This window comes from Numenius arquata, chromosome 6 (genome assembly GCF_964106895.1).
Source record: "Numenius arquata chromosome 6, bNumArq3.hap1.1, whole genome shotgun sequence".
NCBI lineage: Eukaryota > Metazoa > Chordata > Aves > Charadriiformes > Scolopacidae > Numenius > Numenius arquata.
This window is the reverse complement of record NC_133581.1, coordinates 55,288,543-55,312,511: the sequence shown is the minus strand read 5'-3', so window position 1 is coordinate 55,312,511 and position 23,969 is coordinate 55,288,543. Positions and strand designations below refer to the sequence as shown.

Sequence of the window (23,969 nt, the reverse complement as noted above, 5' to 3'; positions counted from 1 at the left end):
AAGAGACAATCTCCATTTCCGAATTCCAAAGCACACTTTTAAGCAGTTCAGGGCCTAGAAAGCTTTCTCTTCACTTATCTTGAGGCTGCCCAAGTAGCATTTCTCAGGGTGTAGTTTCCTGGTCAGCTTAGTCCCATCTAAATCCATGGTGCTACAGTGGCAAGAGGTGGTCCTGCCCCACTACGGCTTGTAACGATGGGCTTGGCTGGATTATAGAACTGTCTCAGATGGAAACGAATCATTTGTTGCAGGATTAATTTGCAGCTGGATCAATGCCCTCATCTGGTTGACTGTAGCCCATGGGAGTGCTAGTGTCCACACCTGCCGCCATCACTCAGCAATGGCACACGCTTACATTGGCTTATGCTGATAGAAAACCCCACCCTGAGGCTCCTTCTTGGCTGTTCCAGCTCTGATTCACAGAAAAAATGCAGTCTCAGGCATGGACTCCCCACCCTCCACGATTATATTCAGTTTAGTCTGCAGATGCCATTTTCCACTGTCATTACACAAAGGGGCATTTAACGGCTTCATTTCTTAGTCTGAATGAAAGGCAGCCACCAATCTTAGTCACGTAACTGCCCATAAATCAAAGGCGCATTATGAACCACTTAATTTCTAGCACTGTATAATTGCACAGTCCGTTTCACACACACGCTTGTAAAAATGCATGTGAAGGGCTGGTGCTGCGAAGCCCACCTCTCACAGAAATGACAGGGAGAAGAGCACGACAGCACCGACAGGGTTGGTTGTGAATAAAGGCCAGGGATGGCAGTAGCTTCCCCACCACGCACATTTCCAGAGGTTTTGCACACTTGCGCTGAGCAGGCCACGCGTTTCGAGTTTCGTGCGGCAGGAACAAAGACACTCTCGCTTCTGCAAACCGCGCACGGCAAACATTCACCACCGACGCGCGGCTGCACTTTGAACGCCCGGGTGCCGCTGCTCGCCGGACCCATCACTAGGCCATGCGGGCGCGGCCGCCCCCGCTGCGGCAGCACGGCCCAGCCCACGCCCCTGGAGCAAAGGCGAACACCGAGGCGGCTGAGACGGCCGCAGGCTCCCCGGCCGGCGGGGGGAGGCTTCCCTCATTTCCCCTCCTCTCCCCGCGCCCGACCCGCACCCACCGGGCCCCGTCCCGCACCCGCGGCGAGGCCCTGCAGCCTCCGCTCCCGCCCGCCCCGACGGGCCTCGCGCCCTCCCCTCAGCGGCCGCCCAGCGCGCGCGCTGGCGGGGGCGGGGGGGGGGGGGGCGGGCGAGGCGCGCGCGGCCGGCCGCCGCCGCTCCCTCGCGAGAGACGCGCCGCCGCCGCCGCCCCTCGCTCCCCGTCCCGCCCCGCCCCGCCCCGCCCACCGCGCGCGCGGCCCCGCCTGTCCGCCTGGGCTGCGGGCGGGCCGGCGGGCACGGAGCGCTGGGAGCAGCCATGATGGTGGGTCTCGGGGCGGCCGCGGGGCCGGGGCGGGGCCGGGCGGGCGTTCTGCGGCTGGGTCGCTAACCTGTGCGCTTTGTCTCCCCTCACCACCGCCGCCACCACCCCTCCTGCCGCCGGCTGTGCCCCACCGTGTCCCCCCCTCCCCGGCCCGCTCCGCCTCCTCCTCCTCCTCTTCGCCCCCAGCAGGAAGGCTCGGACGACGGCCCAGATTTCCTCTCGGAGGAGGACCGAGGTGTAAGTGCTGTGGGGAGGTGTTGGGAACCCCGGCGCCTAGGGGGGAGGGCAGGGCCGGCCCCCTCCCCCGGGGGCCTGCCCCCTCCCCCGGGGGCCTGCCCGGGCTGGGCCCGCTGAGGGTAGCCGGGGGGACGCGGGGTGCCGGGGGGCGGCGGTGGGGGCCCGGGGTGTTCGTCTGCCGGGATCTGCTGGTGTGGAAATAGCACTGCCTCCCTCTGAAATCAGTCTCTGTGTCCCTGTGTGTTTTGCCTTGAATTTTTCATTGTTCTGTCACCCAAGTTTTGGAAGGGCAGCTCTTCAACGTTTTTGCTGGAATAGGTTGAGAGGGGGCTGTGGGTGCTGCTGTAGAGATTCCTCTGCTCCCTCTGTGTCCTTCCCTGCTCTGGTAGGTGCCCCTCATCACCCCGCAGGCACCCCAGCTGTGCTGTGGTCCTGACCAGGTTGACCAGCCTTGTGGACAGGACCAGGTTCCATCTTTATTCGTGAGCCAGGCCCTGGTGAAATAGCCCTGCCCTCTCTTCTCTTTAGGCCCCAGAGGTTCTCCCAGAGATGACAATGGGACGTTGACATTGCAGGCGCATGCTGCATAATAAACTCTGTATTGAACAGAAGTTCTGTTGTTGGGACAGGATGCCATGATTATGTTTCTTACTGAGAAAACGTTTTTATGTGCCCTGCTGCTTCTGGCCTTCAGTTCTCTTCTAATTGCTTTATCTGTCTTTCTTTAACTTGCCTGCCTCACTTAAGCAACAAATCAGCTAATCTAGTATAACTCATTCAGAATGATTACCCCTATCGGTTGGTATCTTGAGGGAGACTGACTCTGAGCAAGGCAGGAGAGCAGCTTCTGGGTTGCTCAGGTTGCCTTGGCTATTGCTGGCTATTAAAGTGGCTACACCCAATATATTACTAAAAATACAGTATCTGAAAACTATGGTTGGTGTACCCTTTTGTCATGCATGCCATACTCAAGTGTCAAATATAATGTTAAGTACTAAGTGATTTTTGACTGTATGCATGTGGTAGGAATTCAGTGTATTTTATGTTCCAGTTTATGACCAGAAATTAAAAATGGAATTCTAGTATTGTATTAGGCCAATTCTGGCCCCTATAGAGCTTTTGCCTTTAATTATACAGCTACTTTAGTAAGAATACTGGATAAAAAAGAAGGTGAAAATTTTTGTCCTGTGGGTGTCTTCAGAACAAGGACTGAAGGACTTGTTGATAATGGAGTTATATTTTACATAGGTTGCCCCTGGTATTTAGGAACAGACATTGAAGTGCACAGCTAAGTTGTCTTTATCTGAAGGTGCAGGTAGAACATAACAATGCAGATCTGATCTTGTGTGAAACTTGTTTGTTTGGTTATTACTTTTCTCTCTAAGGCTACAGGTAGTCAGAGTTCATAAGGTAATTTGAAAGCCTTAAGAAATCCCTTAGCAGTCTTGTTTGTGCTGTTGGACAACTTACATCATCTCAGTTGGCCAAGTGCAGTCCTTTTTTTTTTTTTTTTTTTTCCTTCCCTCCCCCATCTGCATCCAGAACTGAGGAATTAAACCAGAACAGTGTCCTTCTCCTTTCCCTAATTTTTTTAGGTTTCTTAACTTTCAATGACTCTGGGGTTTTAATTTTTTCACTGCTGTGTAAATCCCTGAGGCTAAAACACAGGTTGTTACCTGCATGATTTTGATTGTGATACAAAAAAATCTAATGAAAGCAATACTGGCGGTTTGTTTATGAATTTATTTGCTGTGCTTTAATCTTCAAAACCATAACTCTTTTGTCTTTGTAGCAGTAGTAAAAATAAACATCTTTTCATAAAGTGTTTCCCTGATTCTGATTTGTCACCTTCCTCTGTTTGCGATTAAAAAATGAGTAGGTTAAGCCTTTATTTGAAAGCATGGATGACAACTTCTGGTTAGAGTAATTGAGCTTTTAGTTTTGAAAGTCTTTCCTGACTGGAATTCAGATATTGCTATGACAACTGTACTTTTAACTCTTCAGAATCGTGTTGGTCAGCTACAGTTGTGTTGTGGGGGTGATGGCATGAAAACAAGCCTGGAAATTATGCTGATGCCACATAAAACAGTAATTCTCAAACCATTGTGTTATACCATATGGAGTCTTTTCCAGACAATTGTAAAACAGAGCACTGAAAATCTTCTTTGAGGAAGTAGCAGTGGGTGGTCTGTAGAAGGAACTTATAATAAGCGATCTGCCTAAAATGAACTTGCGGGAATTGCTTTTCTAAATCTCCCTTAGGAAGATACTATTGAGTTCACTTGGTGTAACTCAGTTCCTGTTGGGATTTCTTGTGATCTCTCTAATGTAAACAATATGTGCTTTGAAAGGTGGTACACTAGTGCTGTCTTGTGTATTTTGTATCTGTATAAACTTTAGCCGACTTGGCTAACTCTTGTCTACTCATTTAGGAGAAATGAGCTATCCCTTAGAATAGGTCTGCTTGAAACTTAATGCCCTGATGACACTTCGTAGTCTTTTGTTGTAAAAGTATTGTTTGTTTCCCTTGCTCTTTTTATCTGCCTGTAAAGAACTCGCTGAAGAAAGGGTCCTTTCTCGCTAACATTTTTGATAGAGCTTTGAGTGTAGAAGTTACTGTTTTTAAGCGATGACACCACCTAGGAATGTAAGGTTTGGTTGCTTCCCTTGTCTCTGCGATCTTCCTCCCATTATTATTTGAAGTATAATTGGTCCTTAAGCAAGGGCTTAGGTGCTAAATCCTCTTCTTGCATTGGGTTCTTGTTTAGTACTGTAACATTGCTTAGCCCTGCTTTTGGCTTCTGGTATTTTCTATACCCTTTGAATAAAATGGGCTTTCTTGGTGTAGCATAGGAAACTGCAAAGCAGCTAGATTAAGTTAACTTTTGTTTTGCAAGCTGTTCAGCATGGGTGTAGAACGTGTATCCAAGCATAAAATTATTGTACTATGTTGTATGTATTAAATTGGGGGGAAGGGAGGCAAGATACAAAGGGTCTGTATCCAACCCAGTTTTTTCAAGAATTTAAGGTACTTTAATTTCTGTTTTCATCCACGTCAGGTTTTGTAGCATTTCATTTTTTCATTTTCTACTCCGTGACTAGAAAATCATCCATTGGTGGTGATTTTCTTTTGGAAGTAGTGATCAAGAGATTGCTTAAGTTGTGTGATGATATTGCTTGTGGATTGAATTCCCAGGAACGCAATGTGAACCATTGTGTCACATGAATACGTTTAAAGCCCTTCAACTTTCTGATTGTCTTTGACACCTTTCATAAATGCTTCATTACCATTGCAGATTAAAATGTTCCTTGTTGGCAGTCAGGTTACACAGCATAATTTAACATATGATTAAACTCTTCAAAACTGTTACAAACTTAACTCAGTATAAGTCAAACAGATACAACTAACTGAAAAGGACTATGTCATGAGTGAAATTGTCATGTTTAGGCAGTTCTTAATTTTCTGAGCACAGATGAGCATTTTGTTTCTAAAGCTGTGAATAGTGCGTATGGCCAGGGTGCGCTGCCCTACAGACTGCGTAGACACTACTGACAAACTTGAACAGCTGTTATACTGAATCTTAGAATTTTGCATTGTATCACTCTTTAAAACAAGGAGGAAAAAGGCATTTTAGTAGAAATTTTTGTGACCCGTGAAAGACTACAAAAATACTATTTGGATAATGCATATTATGTGCTGAGATTACTCTGTTAGTGTGTTCTGGGGGACCGGAGAAAAACAAACAGTACCCCAAACAGTGTAACCACTAAGAACCTTTTTACGAGCTGAAAAATGTGGTGTCATGACATAAGGCAGACATTGGTATGTCAGATTATATTTTTGTTTCCTAAATTAGATGTTAAGCACATTAGAAACTCAGTAGGAGTTTGGAGATTCTGGCTCTGAGAAGTGATCTGCGATAGATCGTTGCATGATGATGTGCCTTTGTGTGAGGCAGTGACCGCCTAAACCTTGGGAAAACAAAACAAAAAGCGATGCCTGAATCACGTGTGTGAATATGTTACTGTGCAGTGATTTTAATGATTTCCAACTTTGCTGTAAGGAAAAGCTATTACTATTTGTGTAATAGCTATTGAACTTTTATATTTTGCTAGTCTAGCAGAATATGCTAGACTGTGATTTTGGTTTAATATGCTAATATTAGTCTGGTTGCTGCTGTATAAGCAGCAGAGTTGTTTATGCATTGAGGTTAACAAGACAACTAGAGTGAGAGCTGACCGCTGTGATTCTTAAGATAAGGATTAAGATAACTGGTGGAAAACAAGATGTGGCAGTTGATGCTTCTCTCCCAGTGCTGTTCCAGTGCCTTGCAGCATTACCTTCAAAATCTGCTCATGTGTAACCTTTGTCCTGTGTGTTGCCAGTACTCAAAGGATTTTTGTGCTTGAGTAGGGACTTCAAAATGTAGTCCTGAAAAATTTTGCAGGAAAAAAGTCTGTATCTTTGTATGGCAAAGCATTTTTATACTGTAGAATGTGATAGTTCTAGAAAAAATGCAACATCAAAGAAAACAGTGTCTCAGTAAAAAGTAAGCCTCATGACCATGACATTGAAATATTTTTTGACAATGTGATTGGAGAATATTTCAGAGTTAGCCTTAGTACTTGTGAATATATTCTGAATGTCTGTTGATCATGATGATGAGATTGTCATGGGACAAATTGCTGTAGAACAAGAAGGGTGTGAGGGTGAGGAGACTTGAACTTCCATTTGGGGTCTAGATGAGGTTCTAGTTTCAATAAGTACTGTTGAAGCCTTTGGTCAAGTTACTGCCAAACATTGCGGTACTCAGATAATCTTCCTTTTTTTTTTTATATTTGATCATTGTCTCATTGTCTCATTTTATTTTTGATGGGACTTTGGAATTATTTTGTGAGAGAGTTCAGGTTTCATGTCTTGTGGAAGAAATATGCATATTCCTTGCATTTTTGTCATTTCTCATGCTGATTTTTAAGAGATGAAATCTTTAGGTTGGGGGGGGGGGGGATTTGTTTGGGTTTTTTCATTGGGGTTTTTTTTTCCTTTCTATTCAGGAAAATATTTCCAAGGAGACTTAGCTCTGTAAATTTCAGGGTATTAATTTTTTTTAAGCTTTTTCAATATATCACGGGAAACATTAAACAAAGGAATAGTGTAAGACAATGTGAATAAACCAGATCTTTAATAGCTCTTACTCCTTTGAACTATAGGATCACTTTTCTCCTTAAACGTACTTTTCCAATTACTAGTACCTCTATAATTACCTTTACAAGTACATTTACTTACAGCAGGTTGTTGATCTGGGGAAGTGGGGGGAATGAAGAGAAAAATAAAGTGAAAAACCTACCGAACTTGCTGTCTGTAAATGTACTTTGTCTTGATCATCTCAATCACTAGCAAGTTAACAATACACAGAAATGATAATAGTGCACTAACAAGGAGTGTGGTAAAGGAAATTATTTGTATGGTCATGTGTGCCATAAGGAGTACTACTGAAATTTCTTTTTCTGCTGGAAATAATCTTTTATCGTTGGGGTTTTTTTGTAATTTGTCTTCGGTCTTTTAAGGATGTTTGTCATTGCAGGATCAGGGTTCTTCTCAAGGGAAGAATAAGGGAAATATAAGTAACTATCTATTTTTTTTAATTTAAGCTAAATAGATTTTTCTTTGATTAGCTTAGAGCAATAAATGTAGATCTCCAGACTGATGCTGCTCTGCAAGTGGATATCTCGGATGCACTCAGTGAGAGGGACAAAGTGAAATTCACTGTCCATACAAAGGTAAAAGCCTGGGTTTGTACACTGAATATGTTCTTAATTATATAGAAAAGAAAGTTTGCTTAAACTGTTTATTGAAACAAGTGTAACATGATCCAAAGGAAATGAGAAAGTAGCATCATCTCATGTTTAAGAGACTGTGTAACTGCAGTGCTTAAGAAAAAGATGGCAAAAAAGTTAAGAGGTTAAAAAACTGCTTAGAAAAAAAGTGACATTCTTTTTTTTGTACTGATGGGTTGTCATGCCATTCCCATGCTTATTATTTGGCCTATTTGCAGGTAGAATCTTTCATATACCTCAATATTCTTCAGTATAGTTTTTTATTAGATTAGCTATGGTTTCAGATTCTAAAAATATATGTCATAATGGAATTACATTCAAGAATCATTTTCAGTTACTGCTTGTTTATGGCTTTTCATCTCTTTTTATATTTGAATGATTATTGATTGCAGAATCACATAATAGTTGAGGTTAATAAAATTTCTGGAGATCTTTTAGTCCCTTCTCCTTCACTCCCACATTAAATCAGGGTGAACCAGAACACATTTCTCAGAACTTGTCTGTTTGGGTTTTGAATATTTCCAAGGGTGGAGACTCCACAACCTTTTTGGGCAACCCATTCCAGTGGATTACTGCACTAATTAAGACAGGGGTAATTATTGCAGTATGAACATTTCTTGTCAAATCCTTATTTGGATGATTGGATTGTTTTTCAGGGATATTTTTATTGTTCCTTCAAGGTGTTTTTCCTATAGCGATGAAAAACATTGTGGGGTTGGGGGGGGTGTTGGTGTTTGGGTTTGTTTGGGGGTTTTTTTGGTTGGGTTTTGTTGTGTTTGGTTGGTTTTGGTTGGTTGGTTTGTTTTTTTTTTAAATTCTTCCTCCTTTTTGCCTTCTAGAGTTCCTTACCAAATTTCAAACAAAATGAATTTTCTGTTGTCCGGCAACATGAAGAGTTTATTTGGCTTCATGATTCTTTTGTTGAGAACGAGGACTATGCTGGCTATATTGTAAGTATTGCAGTTCTTTTGGTTTATGTGCACTGTTTTCCGTGGACTGTATCAAAAGTACTTGTAACTGCTTTTAAGTGCAATGGAAACAGCAGATGTTCATTCCTTCTAAAAACAGATGCTCTAATACTTCGCTTTATGCAATTATGCAGAATTAATGGTTTAAGCAAGCTTAGAGGAGAGTTACTATAGTTGTCATACTTTCTTACCTTTCACTCCTGAAGTAGTTTAATCTGTATCCAAGTGTATTTTTAGTCCACCATATTAAAAGTGTGGGAGATAGGTGAACTGTACAACTTGCTGGTATTGTTTTTGCAAGCTAATGTTTAACTTAGTTACAAGTTTCATGTTGCCTTTGTTTTGGCTTGGAATGACAGAGTGCAGTAACTGAGCTCTAGTAATTAGATTTTTCCAGTTTTCATAGTATTATAGAATCATAGAATGGTTAGAGTTGGAAGGGACCTCAAAGATCATCAAGTTCCAACCCCCCTGCCGTGGGCAGGGACACCTCCCACTAGAGCAGGTTGCTCAAAGCCCCATCCAGCCTGGCCTTGAACACCTCCAGGGATGGGGCATCCACAGCTTCCCTGGGCAACCTGTTCCAGTGCTTCACCACCCTCACAGTAAAGAATTTCTTCCTAATATCTAATCTAAATCTCCCCTCTTCCAATTTAAAACCGTTACCCCTTGTCCTGTCACTACGCTTCCTGACAGAGTCCCTCTCCAGCTCTCCTGTAGGCCCCCTTTAGGTATTGGAAGGCTGCTATAAGGCCTCCCCAGAGCCCTCCCTTCTCCAGGCTGAACAACCCCAGCTCTCTCAGCCTGTCTTCATAGGAGAGGTGCTCCATCCCTCTGATCATCTTCGTGGCCCTCTGCTGGACCTGTTCAAACAGGTCCATGTCCTTTTGATGTTGAGGACTCTAGATCTGGACACAGCACTCCAGGTGGGGTCTCATGAGCGCAGAGTAGAGGGATAGAATCACCTCCTGGGACCTGCTGGTCACGCTTCTTTTGATGCAGCCCAGGATGCGGCTTTCTGGGCTGCCAGTGTGCACTGCTGGCTCATGTTGAGCTTCTCATCCACGAGCACTCCCAAGTCCTTCTCCTCAGGGCTGCTCTCCAGCCATTCTCCGCCCAACCTATATTTGTGCCTGGGATTGCCACGTCCCAGGTGCAGGACCCTGCACTTGGCTTGGTTGAACTTCATGCGATTTGCGTGAGCCCACCTCTCAAGCCTGTCCAGGTCCCTCTGGATGGCGTCCCTTCTCTCCAGCGTGTCGACTGCACCACCGAGCTTGGTGTCATCGGCAAACTTGCTGAGGGTGCACTCTATCCCACTGTCCATGTCTCCGACAAAGATGTTAAATAGCACTGGTCCAAGTACCAACCCCCGAGGAATACCATTCGTCACTGGCCGCCACTTGGACATTGAGCTGTTGACCACAACCCTTTGAGTGCGGCCATCCAGCCAGTTCCTTATCTACCGAGTGGTCCATCCATCGAATCCATGAGTTTCCAATTTTGAGACCAGGATGTTGTGCGGGACAGTGTCAAATGCTTTGCATAATTCCAGGTAGATGACGTCTGTAGCTCTGCCCTTGTCCACCAAGTCTGTGGCAGTATCGTAAAAGGCCACCAAATTTGTCAGGCATGATTTGCCCTTGGTGAAGCCATGTTGGCTGTCTCCAATCACCTCGTTATTTTCCATGTGCTTTAGCAGAGATTCCAGGAGGATCTGCTCCATGATCTTGCCAGGCACAGAGGTGAGGCTGACTGGCCTATAGTTCCCTGGGTCTTCTTTTTTTCCTTTTTTGAATATTGGGGTTATGTTCCCCTTTTTCCTTTCATCATGGAAATCAGAATAATTTTACTATAAATCAGTTGGAGGGGAAATAACCAACACAAATACCGTGTAGAACTTCAGAGAACCTTAATACACAACTTAACAACTTATATTTTGAAGTTTGTTTCAGGCTTCCAGGGAACAGAGGTCCCAGAACAGTCACATTATGACACTGCCTATTAAAAATGGGTGTTGCTGTTCATACTTTAATTAAAAATATGAATATTTGTCATCTTGGTGTGAAAGTTAAGGTATTCATTTTGTGTTTGGGGGGCTGTCTGCTGATTCAGGATGTAAAGTAGTACGTCCTGTACTCAATTTCTAGTATTGAGTACATTATGGGGAATATGATCGGTGATGTGTTATACCATTCTTGAAGTAATCTTTTTTTTAGTCAGAAAAGCTATTTGAAGTGACTAGACATTCAGTGTGGTAATAACTACTTTCAGACAGTTGACTGCGTAGATGCTGGATTTCTCTTTTATGTAATGCATTAATGTAATGGGCAAATATCAGTGAATTAAAATTTAAGCATAGTTTAGCTTTGTTCTGTGTCCCGTTACTGATAGCAATTCAGGATTAGTTTGACTGTGGTGTTTTCTCTTTCAATTTTAAAATACTATGTTACAGGATTAACCTAGAGACTTGTTTACTGTATGCTTTGTTATTTCAACTGTTGTATCTTTAATGTCAACAGTGCTGCAAGAAAGAACTAGTGCCTGCAAACAATGTGGAATGGTTTTTTTTGGTTTAAAGTTTTGGGGAGTTATAAATGGATGGTGTGAAAGCAATTGTGGAATTCTTTTTTTTTCTTTTTTTTTTTTTCTTTAAACAAGAAATAATCCATACCAAATAAGCTAAAAAAACCTAATGATAAAATAATGATTTCAAGGTTTAATTCATTGTAATGGGAGAGCTAGGTATGATTTGGTTTCTGTTGTAATTAAACTACTGGAGCCATTAGTTAATGCTTTAGTAATCTTCAAGGACACTTGGCCAAAATTGGTATGGTAATGCAGCATGTCTAACTCATGAATGAGAGAATTTATTCATAAATGCTGTAATGAATGATGAAAGAGAGCGCCATATATTAAAAAGCTGCCGGCAATTTACAGTTCCTGTACTGAATGGATGTTGTTTAAGAAGATGAGCAATTACAAAAAAAATTGATTCAATTCCAGATTCCACCAGCACCACCCAGGCCTGACTTTGATGCCTCAAGGGAGAAATTGCAGAAACTTGGAGAAGGGGAAGGATCAATGACTAAAGAAGAATTCACCAAGATGAAACAAGAGCTGGAGGCGTATGTAGACTTGATTACTAGATTTATTTTTATTTTTTTTTAATCCCTCAACTTTTAATGCTATTTGCTGTCCCCTGTTTCTGTTCACTGTAATGGTTCTTTGTGAGATATAGGCTTGAGAATCCAGTTGCTACATAACCAGGGTTATCTTAGTGATCATGATCAGAGCCATTAGGAAAATTGTAGAAATAATTTCATGGAAGGTACTCTGAAACAGGAAAAAAAAACCTCAGCTTGTTCTTGAGCATTCTTTTATAAGGAAAAAACACAGAACACCTGCCAAGAGAGGAGGTAACCTCTATCTTTTTAGTTCTGGTGTTTCACATTTTATAAACATAATGAAACTTTAAGTTTTATACATGTAGTGATTGAACTAGGGATGTTTGCATGTGGTTGGTGCTGTAAACATAGATGCCAACCCTCTGTTCCCCAGGAAATGTGGAGATTCCTAGAAAATACTTTTTTTATTGACACTACTTTTTTTTTTTTTTTTTTTGGCACAAGGAGAATATACTTCCTGAAAATAGGATTTTCCCTTACTGTGAATTTAATGTGTATTGAAATATCTGCTTCAAGGCTTTTTGTTCCATATGGAGTTACACAGTGAAGTTTCTCCTTGCTTCATCCACTTTCCTTATCATGCATTCACTTCTTTGATCTTTTTCCTGTCATTGGTTTCAGTTTTCAAGTGTATATTTATGCTGCTTCTAGACTGCTGCTATCAAGAGCTCTGAATTGGCAAGAAAAGTACATAGAACTCTTAGAACTGCTGTTTTCCCTCCGAATTCCAGTTGCTGTGAGCAAATGTCTTAAAAAGCTCTGTATTAGTGTTACATGCAATGTAATTTATAGCAGAGTAGATATACACTTCATATGCAGAAAACTGGAAATTTAGCAAAACGCTATAGATTTTAAAGAATCTGTGGTTTTCCAGCGGCCCTGATCATGATTCTCTTGTGGTCTGGTTAGGGGTTGGATAACACAGAAAACTTTGGGTTTCTTCTACTGCCACCTCCATCCTCTGCATCCTCCTTTTTTGTCTTCACTGAATGACTACTACTCTCACTGAGATCAAACATCTCCCAACACTGGCCCTGCTGGTTTGCTGGTATGTAAATCTTAACCTCCTTGCACATAGTGGAAGCAAAAGTGTTGATTATCGTTTCACTGTTTGACCTCAGAATGGGGAAAAGAGATCCTTCCTCATTTCTAGACAAGTTACATCTTATTCATTGAATTTGCAAAGCAAAATGAATTCTAGCAAACTTGTATTGATAAGAATGCCTTCCTCTTAATTAAATCACAAATGAGTAATTGCTTTAAAGTTGAGTTGGCTGAACTGGGCAGCTATGTGATTGTCATGGTTAAACGTGATTTTTTTGGTTGTACCTACCAAACGCAGCACTTACTTCACTTTTAGAACCACTATGAAGCAAGACAGCCCCAAAAGGCTAGGTGCTTTAACATGGAATAAAACTGCTATCTAAAGAGCTAACAAAACTACATGAACATTTAAATAAGTAAGGAGGGTGCAAATAGGAAGGGGATGGAGATGGGGAGGAAGGAATTTGCACATCGGCTACACAGGGCCTAATGACTGTAGTCTGTATCTCAATTTCTTGATTTTTTGGGGAGTTGGGGAAAGGATAATTAAATGAGGTTACACTTTCAGCAAACCAGTCCGTGTTAGCTAGCCTTAAAAATTGGAATGCATTTGTTGAGTCTTCATTAAAAGTCTCTCCGTGATATGGTAGGGCTTCAGATTTCCCCCTAGTATTAACATTGTACTATTTATTTATCGATAAATCAAATATTGGAGTGATAGCCTTTACTATATCAGCTTATAGTTTTGTATCCTTACTAAGGATCTCTTAAAGCATCTCACTAGGCTTATCTCAAACTTAATTGCTTCATGTGAAATTCTTATGTGTGTCTTGTTTCTTGTTTTCAGTGAATATTTGGCAATATTCAAGAAGACAGTTGCAATGCATGAAGTGTTTTTGTGTCGTGTGGCAGCGCATCCTATTTTGAGAAAGGATTTAAATTTCCATGTATTCTTGGAATATAATCAGGATGTGAGTATTGAAAACTGAATTGCTGGCAAGAGAAATCAAGATGTACTTTTATAGTAGGATGGAAAATTGATTAAGAGGGCTTTACCTCCTGGAGCAAATTGCATCAATTCCTTCATACCAGACATATTTGTACTGTAAAAGTTAGAAATTCATTTAGTCTGGTAGGAGTTCATTTTGCTGCCACCTGGGGAACCAAATGCACTATGTGCTCTAGCCTCAGCATCAGAAATATTAATGAGAATCCAATATGTTTTGGATTAAATAGATTAGCTTTTGGTGGTGATTTCCCATGATGTTATACTTGTCCACTCTTTGACTGAATTTTTAATATTTTTTTTGCGGGAAGGATGATGCAACAAAGAATGTTAATTTTTAGGATTTGGAACTGTGATTTAAATTCTGTTGCTAACAAAACTAGAGAGGATTTCTAATGAAATGTTCTGATAAGTAAACCCCTTTTGTTAATAGTGTAGGTGAAAATTTGGTTAATTTTATTTTAGATACTGGACTAGTGTGGCTATCCACATGTTACATACTTAGTTGCTATCTAATATTGAGGTAATGGAGAAGGCTTTCTGGATTTGTAATAACTCTTTGTGTTGGAGTTGGTGGTTGCTCATATTCTGCAAACAGTTCTTAGTTGCTTTTTAAAATTGCAGAAATCAGCATTGAATGTTGAAGAAATCATTGCAAAGATTGGCTCAATTGATTACATGCTTAACTTCAAAATATATTACAGAGGATCCTCTTGTTGCTTGATGTAGAAATGCTTACTGGTTCAGGAACTCAGTTTACCTAATTTGGGCAAATTTAGATGGACAGGAAGAGAGTGAGGAGGCTGAAACCAACATTACCCTCAGTGCAGGGAGGGGGTAAATGCTTCTGTAGTTTCTGAAAGTCAAAGATCTGCTCTTCTACACTTAAAAGAGCAAAACCTGGTTATATTAAGTTAACTCAATAGCTATACTGTACATGATAAATACTGTATTATTGATAACTGAAATGTACACCTTGTACATTTGGTATTATCTGTAGGTGCTAGATTGTTGCTGGGTTTTTTCTTTGTTTGTTTGTTTTTGTTTTTTCTTTCTTCCTGAAATAGTACTTTAGGTGATAAAGAACAGTCTAGTAAATGAGGTAGTCTGTCATTCTGGGTGCGTGGTGCCCTGTCCCCATTGATGCAGAGTATAAGACTAAGCAGAGAGCAGGAAAACTGGTTTAGGAGTAGCAAGTTGTGGTATGTAGCTCTATTTTATTTTTTTCTTAAAGCTCTTGTTGTCTCCAGAAAAGGAACTAACTTGATAAATGAATTTGTTTTTCAGTTGAGTGTTCGTGGGAAAAATAAGAAAGAGAAACTTGAAGACTTCTTTAAAAATATGGTTAAATCAGCAGATGGTGTCATTGTTTCAGGAGTAAAGGTGATTAGTGCTTACATTTCAAGATTTAAAATGTATTAATATTATTGTCCTTTTTTTTTTAATGAAGCAGAATTTTACAATGCTACAAAAAAAGGATTTTTTTAGCGGTTTAACTTAAGCATGAAGCAGAGCATGGGAAGGAACCCTGGATGCAAGATAACTGAGAGCTGTCTGATTGCTTCTGTGAAAGAAGGCTTTCAGTACTCTTTCCCCTGTTTTATGAAATTAAGCATTTTTTTAATCCATAGATAATTGATAATCTGTCTTTTGTTCTGTCCTGTTATTTTATATTGTGGAAAGGTGCACTAGCTTTGACAACTGGTGCAGCTCAGAAGTTACTAACATGGTGTAAATCTTACCAACCTTGTAAAATCATTCTACTGTTTCAAAGCTAAGAGCAGCAGTAGAGGTGATACTATTTTTCGCAGTAGATGCAAGAATGTAACTGAGACAAAAAAAAAAAAGAAAATTCAATTTCATTTTGACTTTATTCCTAAAGTTGAAAGATTGGTTTTATAACAAGCATAAATTCTGCAAAAGATGATTTTGATCACCTTTTTTTCTAGTGGTAACTTTTCATTCGCAAGCAAATTAGAGGGCTAAAGTTCCTAGTTGTAGCATCTTGAGCTTTGAAACTGCTGGAAAGTGGATATAACCATGGATTAATTATGACTTGGAGAAAAATACAAAGTCCAAATAATCAGCAGTTTTCATAAGCACATTGTTCAAACCCATGTTGTAGGCTGTTCCATGGTATTGAGCATCTGTGCTATCTTAGAGGGGGTTTTTGAATAAATATAAATGAAATACCTAAAATTATAATACAGCAAATATTAAAATCTCCCTACATTTAGCAACTTGAAAGAAATCTGTCATCAAGATCAGCGTTCCTGAGCTAGGAGTTCATATCGTCTCTGCTGTGGCCACAGCATCTGTGCAACGGGGTGTCTTTCTTCCCCTCCTTCCCTTTTTTTAGTAGATGTCCTTTTATTAAGTACTTGACATTTATTCTAGTTTTCTGTCACCAAAGTGGTAGGTAGTAGTGAAATTACTTCCTTCACTTCAGGTTTAGTGATCTAGACCTTTAAGATGCTTGTTACAAATTCTTGATTCTTAATAAATTCTTAATAAAACGTCAGATGGTGATAAAGGAAGAAGAAATCAGTTCATATAAGTGGTGTTTTAGGCAATAAATATAGATCACATTTCATGTCACAGCAACAGCAATATATGCAAAGTTACTCTGCAATTGCTCTGTACAGAGTGAGCGAAATCCTGTTTTTTAAATTGTTCTTGTTTTTTTGTAGGATGTGGATGACTTTTTTGAACATGAAAGAACATTCCTTGTAGAATATCACAACCGAGTCAAAGATGCTTCTGCCAAATCTGATAAAATGACAAGATCACATAAAAGTGAGTTATTTTTCCACGGTGAAAACAGTACTAGTTAAAGTATACAGAAGTGATTTGTGGGGAGCAGTAATTTTTAGTTTTCTTTTTGCATATGAAAAGTGACTTAATTTCTCCAAGTGTAGTCTTTGGATAGTCTGAAGAAGTATAATCTGAATTTCAAAGTTCAGCCTTTGCTATAATAGACTGGATGGAGTAAGAACAGCCTGAAGTGACACTGAAGATACCTTGATTCTTCATGCTGTCCCATTGAAAAGAAACACACTTTATGTAATAATATTTTTTTGGAGTCTGATTCTTAGACTTTAAAGTGTAAAGGTGGGTAACATAATGTGATCTTACTCCTGTTGAAGTTACAGAATCACAGAATCTTCACAGTTGGAAGGGACCTTTGAGATCATAGAGTCCAACCACAAAACCAAACAAACAAACCCCAAAAAACCCCACACCAAACAAACAGACACAAACCAACAATCTTGAGTGCTAGAGCATGCCCTGAAGTGTCACGTCTACACGTTTCTTAAATACCTCCAGGGATGGCGACTCCACCACCTCCCTGGGCAGGCTGTTCCAGTGCCTGACCACTCTCTCAGTAAAATCATTCTTCCTAATATCTAATCTAAACCTCCCCTGCCGCAACTTTAGACCATTTCCTCTGGTCCTGTCATTATTCCCTTGGGAGAAGAGGCCAACACCCACCTCTCTGCAACCTCCTTTCAGGTAGTTGTAGAGGGCAATGAGGTCTCCCCTCAGCCACCTCTTCTCCAAACTAAAAGTTGCTCTGGATTGGATCATCTTGCATTCATCAAAGTGCAATTTCTTGGCACGCTAAGCATTGCATTGCCTTGCTGAGCTGCAAACTCATATTTGGGCCGTTAGTTCTGGTCTAGGAAGTCAGGTTTCCATTTTTCAGCCTTTTAGAATGGAGACTGGAATGTGTATATTCAGTAGTTCGATTTGCGGGACCCCGTTTCTTACTGGGGTGAGATTTTCTACTTTGCTATTGATTTATCTTCCTGAGCTGAGTGATAGCTGATGTGATTTCTGGAAGCTCCAGATAGTCCTCTCAAGTGCAGTGCATTTATTTGAGAAAATAGAAAATCTTTGGTTTAGGACTACTGTGTTTGGTTTAGGATTACTGTATTTTGAGAAGCTCAGAAAAAAAGCGGACCTTTATTACCCTTGATTTTACATTTTTTTTGTGCCTAGATAAATCAAAATGGAAAGTAGATAGAACCTGTCTACTTCCTTGAAGTTTGTGTCTGCTTCACAGATTCTGTCTTTATCTACAGTGATACAGTTCACATAAAACCAGGCCACAAACCTTTTAGGAATCTCAATTGGTAAGGATTCTAAAGTGGATATTGAATGAGGCATTAAACCAAGAATTCACTGAGCTCTTCAGATGCTTCTCTTGCTGTTGTATGAAGACTGAGTCTTTTGTAGCTTTAGTATCTATTCTAGGAGATGGGGAGAGTCAGTTATGGCTTAATGAAGTACTAAGGGACCCTGTGTCTTCATTGAGTTCCCATCTGAAGTGGTTTCTGGTGTTTTGTTTGCTTTCTTAAGATGAAATTGAACCTTGTTCATGGTAGTTAGGAGCCAAACTTTAGGTAGTGAGGCAGCCTTTCCTGTTGGTTGTAGAACCAGGAAAAATGGTGGAATTGAGATTGTAGAGGATCTGATGGGAAAGGATTGATGAAACTCATGACAAAGCTTCACTGGTTTTCAGGCTCAAATCAGCTAGGATGTTTATTGACAACTTTTATCAAAGTGTGAATCGGGACAAACGGCACCTTTTGAAATTCTGGCTACAGGAGGAGGGCAGTGACCTGGGAAAGCCCGTTTTGGAAACTGGCAGTCTGCAGTTTACGGATTCCTCATGATCAACAGAGACCCGTAGGACTTGCAAAGACACTGGCTTCCTATTTCCAGCAGAAAGTCTATTTTTACGTTTAAAAGGGAGGAATAGACAGGGAGTTTAATGGTTTCCTAATTCTTCACCGTAAGCAACTGCACTGATCCCCTGGGGATGTATAGAGTAATGAATTGGGTGGAAGGTGACCCACTCAGTCTGTTAAAACAAGGTTGTGTTATTTAAAAAACAGATAATTATGCTTAAAGGCATATAAACTTCAAAAATAGCAAGCAAGTATATTTTCCTGTTCATTGCTTGGATCCGTTCGCTTTTTCATCATCCATTGAGTTTATACTAAAAGCTCTTTAAAAAAGCCATCTGTGCAAAGATTTAATTTTTATGATTACGATATAGCAATTCCTCACTAGTCAAATTATGCAGCCTTCTTTACAAATCCTGCTAATAATTTCTTTGGTTAAAATGCTTTAAGACTAATGCTACTTCAACCAGTGACCACTTGTTGATGAGGTAAGGGTTTCCTGAAAACTGGGCATGCGCTAGAAAAGGTGTTGTGCATATAGCACTGCAGTTTGGAGTTTGTATTCAGTTTACTGCTCTCAAGTGTACAGCCTTACTCTTCGTTAATGTTAGGCTGTGATTTTTTTCAAATAGCTTTATACTTTAGATTCAGATTTAAATTTAGACTTTAGCCTCTGAGTTTGTACATCTTTAACCAAAATAAAACCTAACATAGTCGCGCAATAAATTTACCCAGCAGGTGCTAATTGTATTATATATCCCCAGATAAATTACAGACTTCATAGTTTGGTGAGAGCGCCATGTTTGTTGTGTGAAGTTATCCTTCATAAAAAGTGACATGATTGAGATTTTATTTCTGCTTTTGTGTTAAAGCATGTTCCTTTTAGAAAAACACCCACTCTTGAAGAAAGAGAGGAACTTACAAATTTTCAGAAAGAAGTGGAATGAAATAGTGAAACAAGTGGTTGTTTGTTTTTCTAGATGTGGCGGATGACTATAATCGAATTGGTTCTTCATTATATGCATTAGGAACGCAGGACTCCACAGATATATGCAAGTAAGATATTGTTAATAACTTAACGGGGGAATTTGCTAAGTAGCAGTCTTACCAGTGACCTGCTGAGATAGCAGGTAGCTCTCTTGTCATGAGAAAAACCAAATTTGTTGTAATTGGCTCACATTAAGAGATTTTCTTCTGTAGTATTTCACTTCAGTAACAGACTGCTTTAGTGTTTTTTTTTACTTTAATATCTTTCTGGAAAATGTTCTTTTCTGCACTTTGTAGGAAATTACACAGATGAGATGGAAAAGTCCTCATAGAATAAGAAAAAAACCCCGACTCTTTCACCAGTTTTTTGTTTTGTTTTTTTTCTTAGTGTTTTAAGTGCTTTGACATGTGCAGCAAGAACAGGTCTCAGTCTGAGTACACTGATTTTTGTGGTTGTTCCCTGTACCAATTTCACTGCCTTTAGGAAAAGAAAAGAATCTATAGAGATCCCTAAAATTTTGAAAATAGAAGAGGGTCTCTCTGTACCTTTTAATCTTGCAGTGATTTGCTTGGCTATGAAGTTTGGTGTATTTGAAAGTGAAACTTAGTTAACTAGCTTAAAGATGTTGATGCTTGTGAACACGTGTGCTTATTAGAGTTAGTATGGTGACAGGCAGATGAGTATGAAAGTTACCTTATTTTTATTAATTTACCTGAATTACAGTGATATACTTCCAAATGTGGTGATAGTTTGCATATTGATTACTTTGATTATAGTACTGAGATTTGATGTTGTCTGTTAGGATCTGTCAAGAATCGCGCTTGTCTTCTGTCCAAATAGTATGATTTGACTGTAATTCAGTCTGCTGTTATACCGAACCCTCGTATTGCCTCCTGTGCTGAAGATGTGCCATCTTGTTGCTCAACCTCCCTGAATTCAAAGTAGGGCATGCGTCATGTTTACTGTGTGAAGAAAAGTATGTTCAAATTTGAGCGAAGGAGGCTTGATAATAGCACAGGACCATTAACCAGGGCGGTGGTGTTTGGGGTTTAATTCACAGAAGCATAAAGAATCCCCGAGGAGCTGCGCAATTATTCTTTAGTAAAAAAATATCCATCCCTTATGTTTTGTTTGTCCCTTACCTTTTCTTAAGTAATGCAATTCCCAGATGTTTGAAGCGCTACAATTTGGAACTATTATGTTCTTAGAGTTCTGTGAATTACAATTCTAAGCAGAGCCTTTACAGCCTTTATTGTCTGACACTTATATTTTGAGTTCTAGAAAGTAATTAGACTGTTCAAATTAATGTTGTAATATAAGCTGTTTCCTTTGTGCAGGTTTTTTCTGAAGGTATCAGAGTTATTTGACAAAACAAGGGTATGTACTATGAAACCTTTTTAGATACATTCTTCGTGTACATCCTGGAAGTGGCAGGACATTTTGTGTCACTTAAGACATCAATGTGTGGATGTTTTATGGATGTTTCTATATGAGGCATTTAAGCGATGCGTGGTAGGGGATGAAAAAGCCTAAAATTTCAGTCATCTGTTTTGTAAAATGATTGATCCTTAGGAGTCTTCAGTCTGCTAAACATTTCTAGGCAGTGTTCCTGTCTTCTGTGTAATACACTAGTTAAGCTGCTGTTCCTCTAAAATGCTTAGAGGCCTTCTGTACTTGTTATGGAAAAAAAAAATGTAGTCCTTAATCCAAAAAATGGTGGTCATGCTGCTTTTTCCTGCAGGCAAGATCTGTTTCTGCAATTATTTGACTCAGAAATACTATTGCTGATGCTCCTAACCAAATTTTCAACTGTCTCTTGCCTCGTTTGCTTGGCTTGGTAGAGCAGAATTTGCACGTGATGTATCAGGAAAACTTTTGAATTAAAAATGTGTGCATTTCTGAGACACAGACAGTTCTATCTGCATAAATATGCAGATATATTTCTTTCTTTCTCTGAAGAAAATGAAATTAACAGAATTACTTGCTTTGACCTAAAATGTTGCCTTTTAGATGATATTTTTTTAATTAAGATTCCAAAAATGCACTTGCAGACTGTTTCTAAATTCACAGAAATGTCCATTTTAAATACAAGCAAGTAAGTTTATAGGTATTTTGGACCATTTTAATACATGCAGTTACACAACTAGTCTGCAAAGATGTCTTAAAAATTTGTTTTCCTTTGATCTCAAAAACAACACAAAACTTGCGTGACTTTATGCTAGATAAGTTTTTGTTTCTCTGCTGTTTTCCTAGTGTATGATACATATAATTGAAATTAGGAAGAAAGCGTTTTTTAAAGTAGAAAGCTAGTTGTCAACTACTGCTTGCACAGTAGGTTATTGCTCACTCTTTAATATAAAATCCTAATGCTGCTTCTCACGATGCATCTTTAAGTATTCTGTCACATATACACAATCTTATTTTTTGAAAAAGACAATCTATCATGTACTGTTGTATTTTTAATAGTGTATTTACAAAGTCTGGATGTTTTTTAAATTGATGCTTTTACTTCCTGTTTTTCCAGAAAATAGAGGCCCGGGTATCTGCTGATGAAGATCTTAAACTTTCTGATCTTTTGAAATATTATCTAAGGGAATCACAAGCTGCTAAGGTGAATTTATGTATTTTGTTCACCGAAATAGTGTTTCTTAAAAAAAAAAAAAAAAAAAAAAGAGAAGGGATCATCTTGAGAAATTCACAGTAGTAAGGGTAAAATGCTGCCACCTCTCGCCTGCAAATTTTCTCTCAACTATAAAACATGGATCTCTGTTGTATGTAAAGAGGAACAATGCAGTTGCTGACTGTGAGACTGACTGTTTGGAACTGTGTGATCCATTTATCAAGGCGAGGTTGTGCAATATAATTAAAAACAGTTGAAGAGCTGTTGGTGAATTGTTCATGTGTTTGCAGTGTGTTTGCTGCTTGTGGACTACAAGAAAGCCTACTGTTTTGTTAATATTAAAAATGGACGCTCAAGATTCTCTGTAAGTGCTGATACAAAACCACGTGGTTTTGTATCAGCAAATTTGATATTCTATACCTACAGAAAATGCCATTCTTAGTGTCGCTTGATGCAAGATGATTCAGTAACATGACAGAAAGAGGAAGCATTTGACAGAAAATACCTGTAGTTAGAAGATCACAGCGATAACTGTTGCACAAAACATGCTACTACTGTTTCTTGGCCCCTGTGTGTATTTCAAAACCATAATCTAAATATACTTTGTTTCTAATCTAAGAAGCTGTGAAATTTCCCATAGTTGCCCCTTTTAAGGCTTTTTGGAGTATCATCTAAGCCATCTGGTGCTAGCTTCTGTCAGACAAGATGCAGACCAAACGATATTAAATTATGTCTCATTCAGTATGATTCCTGTGTCATGCAGGATGAAGTGAATGCAAATAATTCAGTAAGAACTGAAATACATCAAGAGAGACTAAAATTAATCTTTTTTTTAATTATTATTATTAATTGGTATATACTAAAATCCTTGGGTAGATTCTTGTAAACTCTATACATCCTTTCTACTTTTTTTGTAGGATCTCCTATATAGAAGATCTAGGTCACTAGTGGATTATGAAAATGCTAATAAGGCATTGGATAAAGCAAGAGCGAAAAATAAAGATGTGCTGCAAGCTGAAACTACTCAGCAAATATGCTGTCAGAAATTTGAGAAAATATCTGAATCGGCAAAACAAGGTATTTGGGTGGTCTTTGATCCTGCATTACTACTTGAAAATTAACAGGTTTTAGGATACTGTTAATGAGAATAGATTTTTGTTCTGTTTCCTAAGCAGGAATTTAAAAGTAAAATTGGTAATTTACTACTTTTAGAAAGTTTAAACGATATTTTCCTTTGGCTCTTCATAGCGCCATTAGGCAGAGCAAAGTCTAGATGCAAATTATTTGTTAACCACTTTTTATATATGAATAGGATAAGATACAAAATGATAATTGCTAGCAGTAAATGCAAGCCGAATCTTTTAAAGTATTGTTGAATTTCCCCTTTTGGTTTTACGCATTCTTCTGTGAAGGTAGCAGTGTGTCGCAGAGATGATGCTACGTTAGAAAAAGGAGGGATCATGAAATGAGAGTTCACTGAAGTTGCAGAGTTACAATAGTTCTGGAGAAAAGGAACCTTATTTACATGTTGCCTTTTTCCTGGAAATCTCTCTTTTTTTAGGCTAAGATTGTTGTGAATTAGTGGTCATCAGGCTCATTATTTGCGGCATATTTGTTTGAGGTTTAAACACCATGCTCTTCTGATTTTGTTATTTAAGAGTTGTTTGACCCTATAATCTGGCTAATGATTCTTGTAAGTGAGACAGTGAAGGATGAGCGATTCTATTAGCCGCAAAGGTGCATGTATAAAGCACGCTTGCTGCTTCTGTTCCTCATGCTACTTTTAGCTTAATATCTTCCCTAGAGACTTCTATACATTAGCCTTGAAGGAACAGTGCACATGGAATAAGGCAATTGAATGTTTTACAGTGTCCACGTTGCAGTGTTTTCAAAAGAGCTTTGTGCCCACAAAAGGTTAGCTAGAGATGAGGAACTGCAGCCATGGTTTGCTTTCATCCAA

At 39.5% G+C, this 23,969-nt stretch overlaps 1 protein-coding gene across 2 annotated transcripts in view; it reads left to right on the top strand.

Annotated features, from left to right (window-relative positions):
* The first annotated feature begins 1,397 nt into the window (after positions 1-1,397).
* SNX6 (sorting nexin 6) overlaps positions 1,398-23,969 on the top strand; it is a 29,127-nt gene continuing 6,555 nt past the window's right edge. The window contains exons 1-12 of one of the 2 annotated variants that reach the window (XM_074150042.1): positions 1,398-1,429; positions 1,619-1,666; positions 7,343-7,447; positions 8,344-8,454; positions 11,479-11,600; positions 13,552-13,675; positions 14,998-15,093; positions 16,401-16,506; positions 19,382-19,457; positions 20,727-20,766; positions 21,914-22,000; positions 22,927-23,086. In XM_074150042.1, coding sequence (XP_074006143.1) covers positions 1,424-1,429; positions 1,619-1,666; positions 7,343-7,447; positions 8,344-8,454; positions 11,479-11,600; positions 13,552-13,675; positions 14,998-15,093; positions 16,401-16,506; positions 19,382-19,457; positions 20,727-20,766; positions 21,914-22,000; positions 22,927-23,086 — 1,081 coding nt within the window. In that variant the 5' untranslated portion in view covers positions 1,398-1,423. Of the gene's footprint in view, positions 1,430-1,615; positions 1,667-7,342; positions 7,448-8,343; positions 8,455-11,478; positions 11,601-13,551; positions 13,676-14,997; positions 15,094-16,400; positions 16,507-19,381; positions 19,458-20,726; positions 20,767-21,913; positions 22,001-22,926; positions 23,087-23,969 lie in introns of both variants that reach the window. The other variant, XM_074150041.1, reaches the window with a different exon arrangement.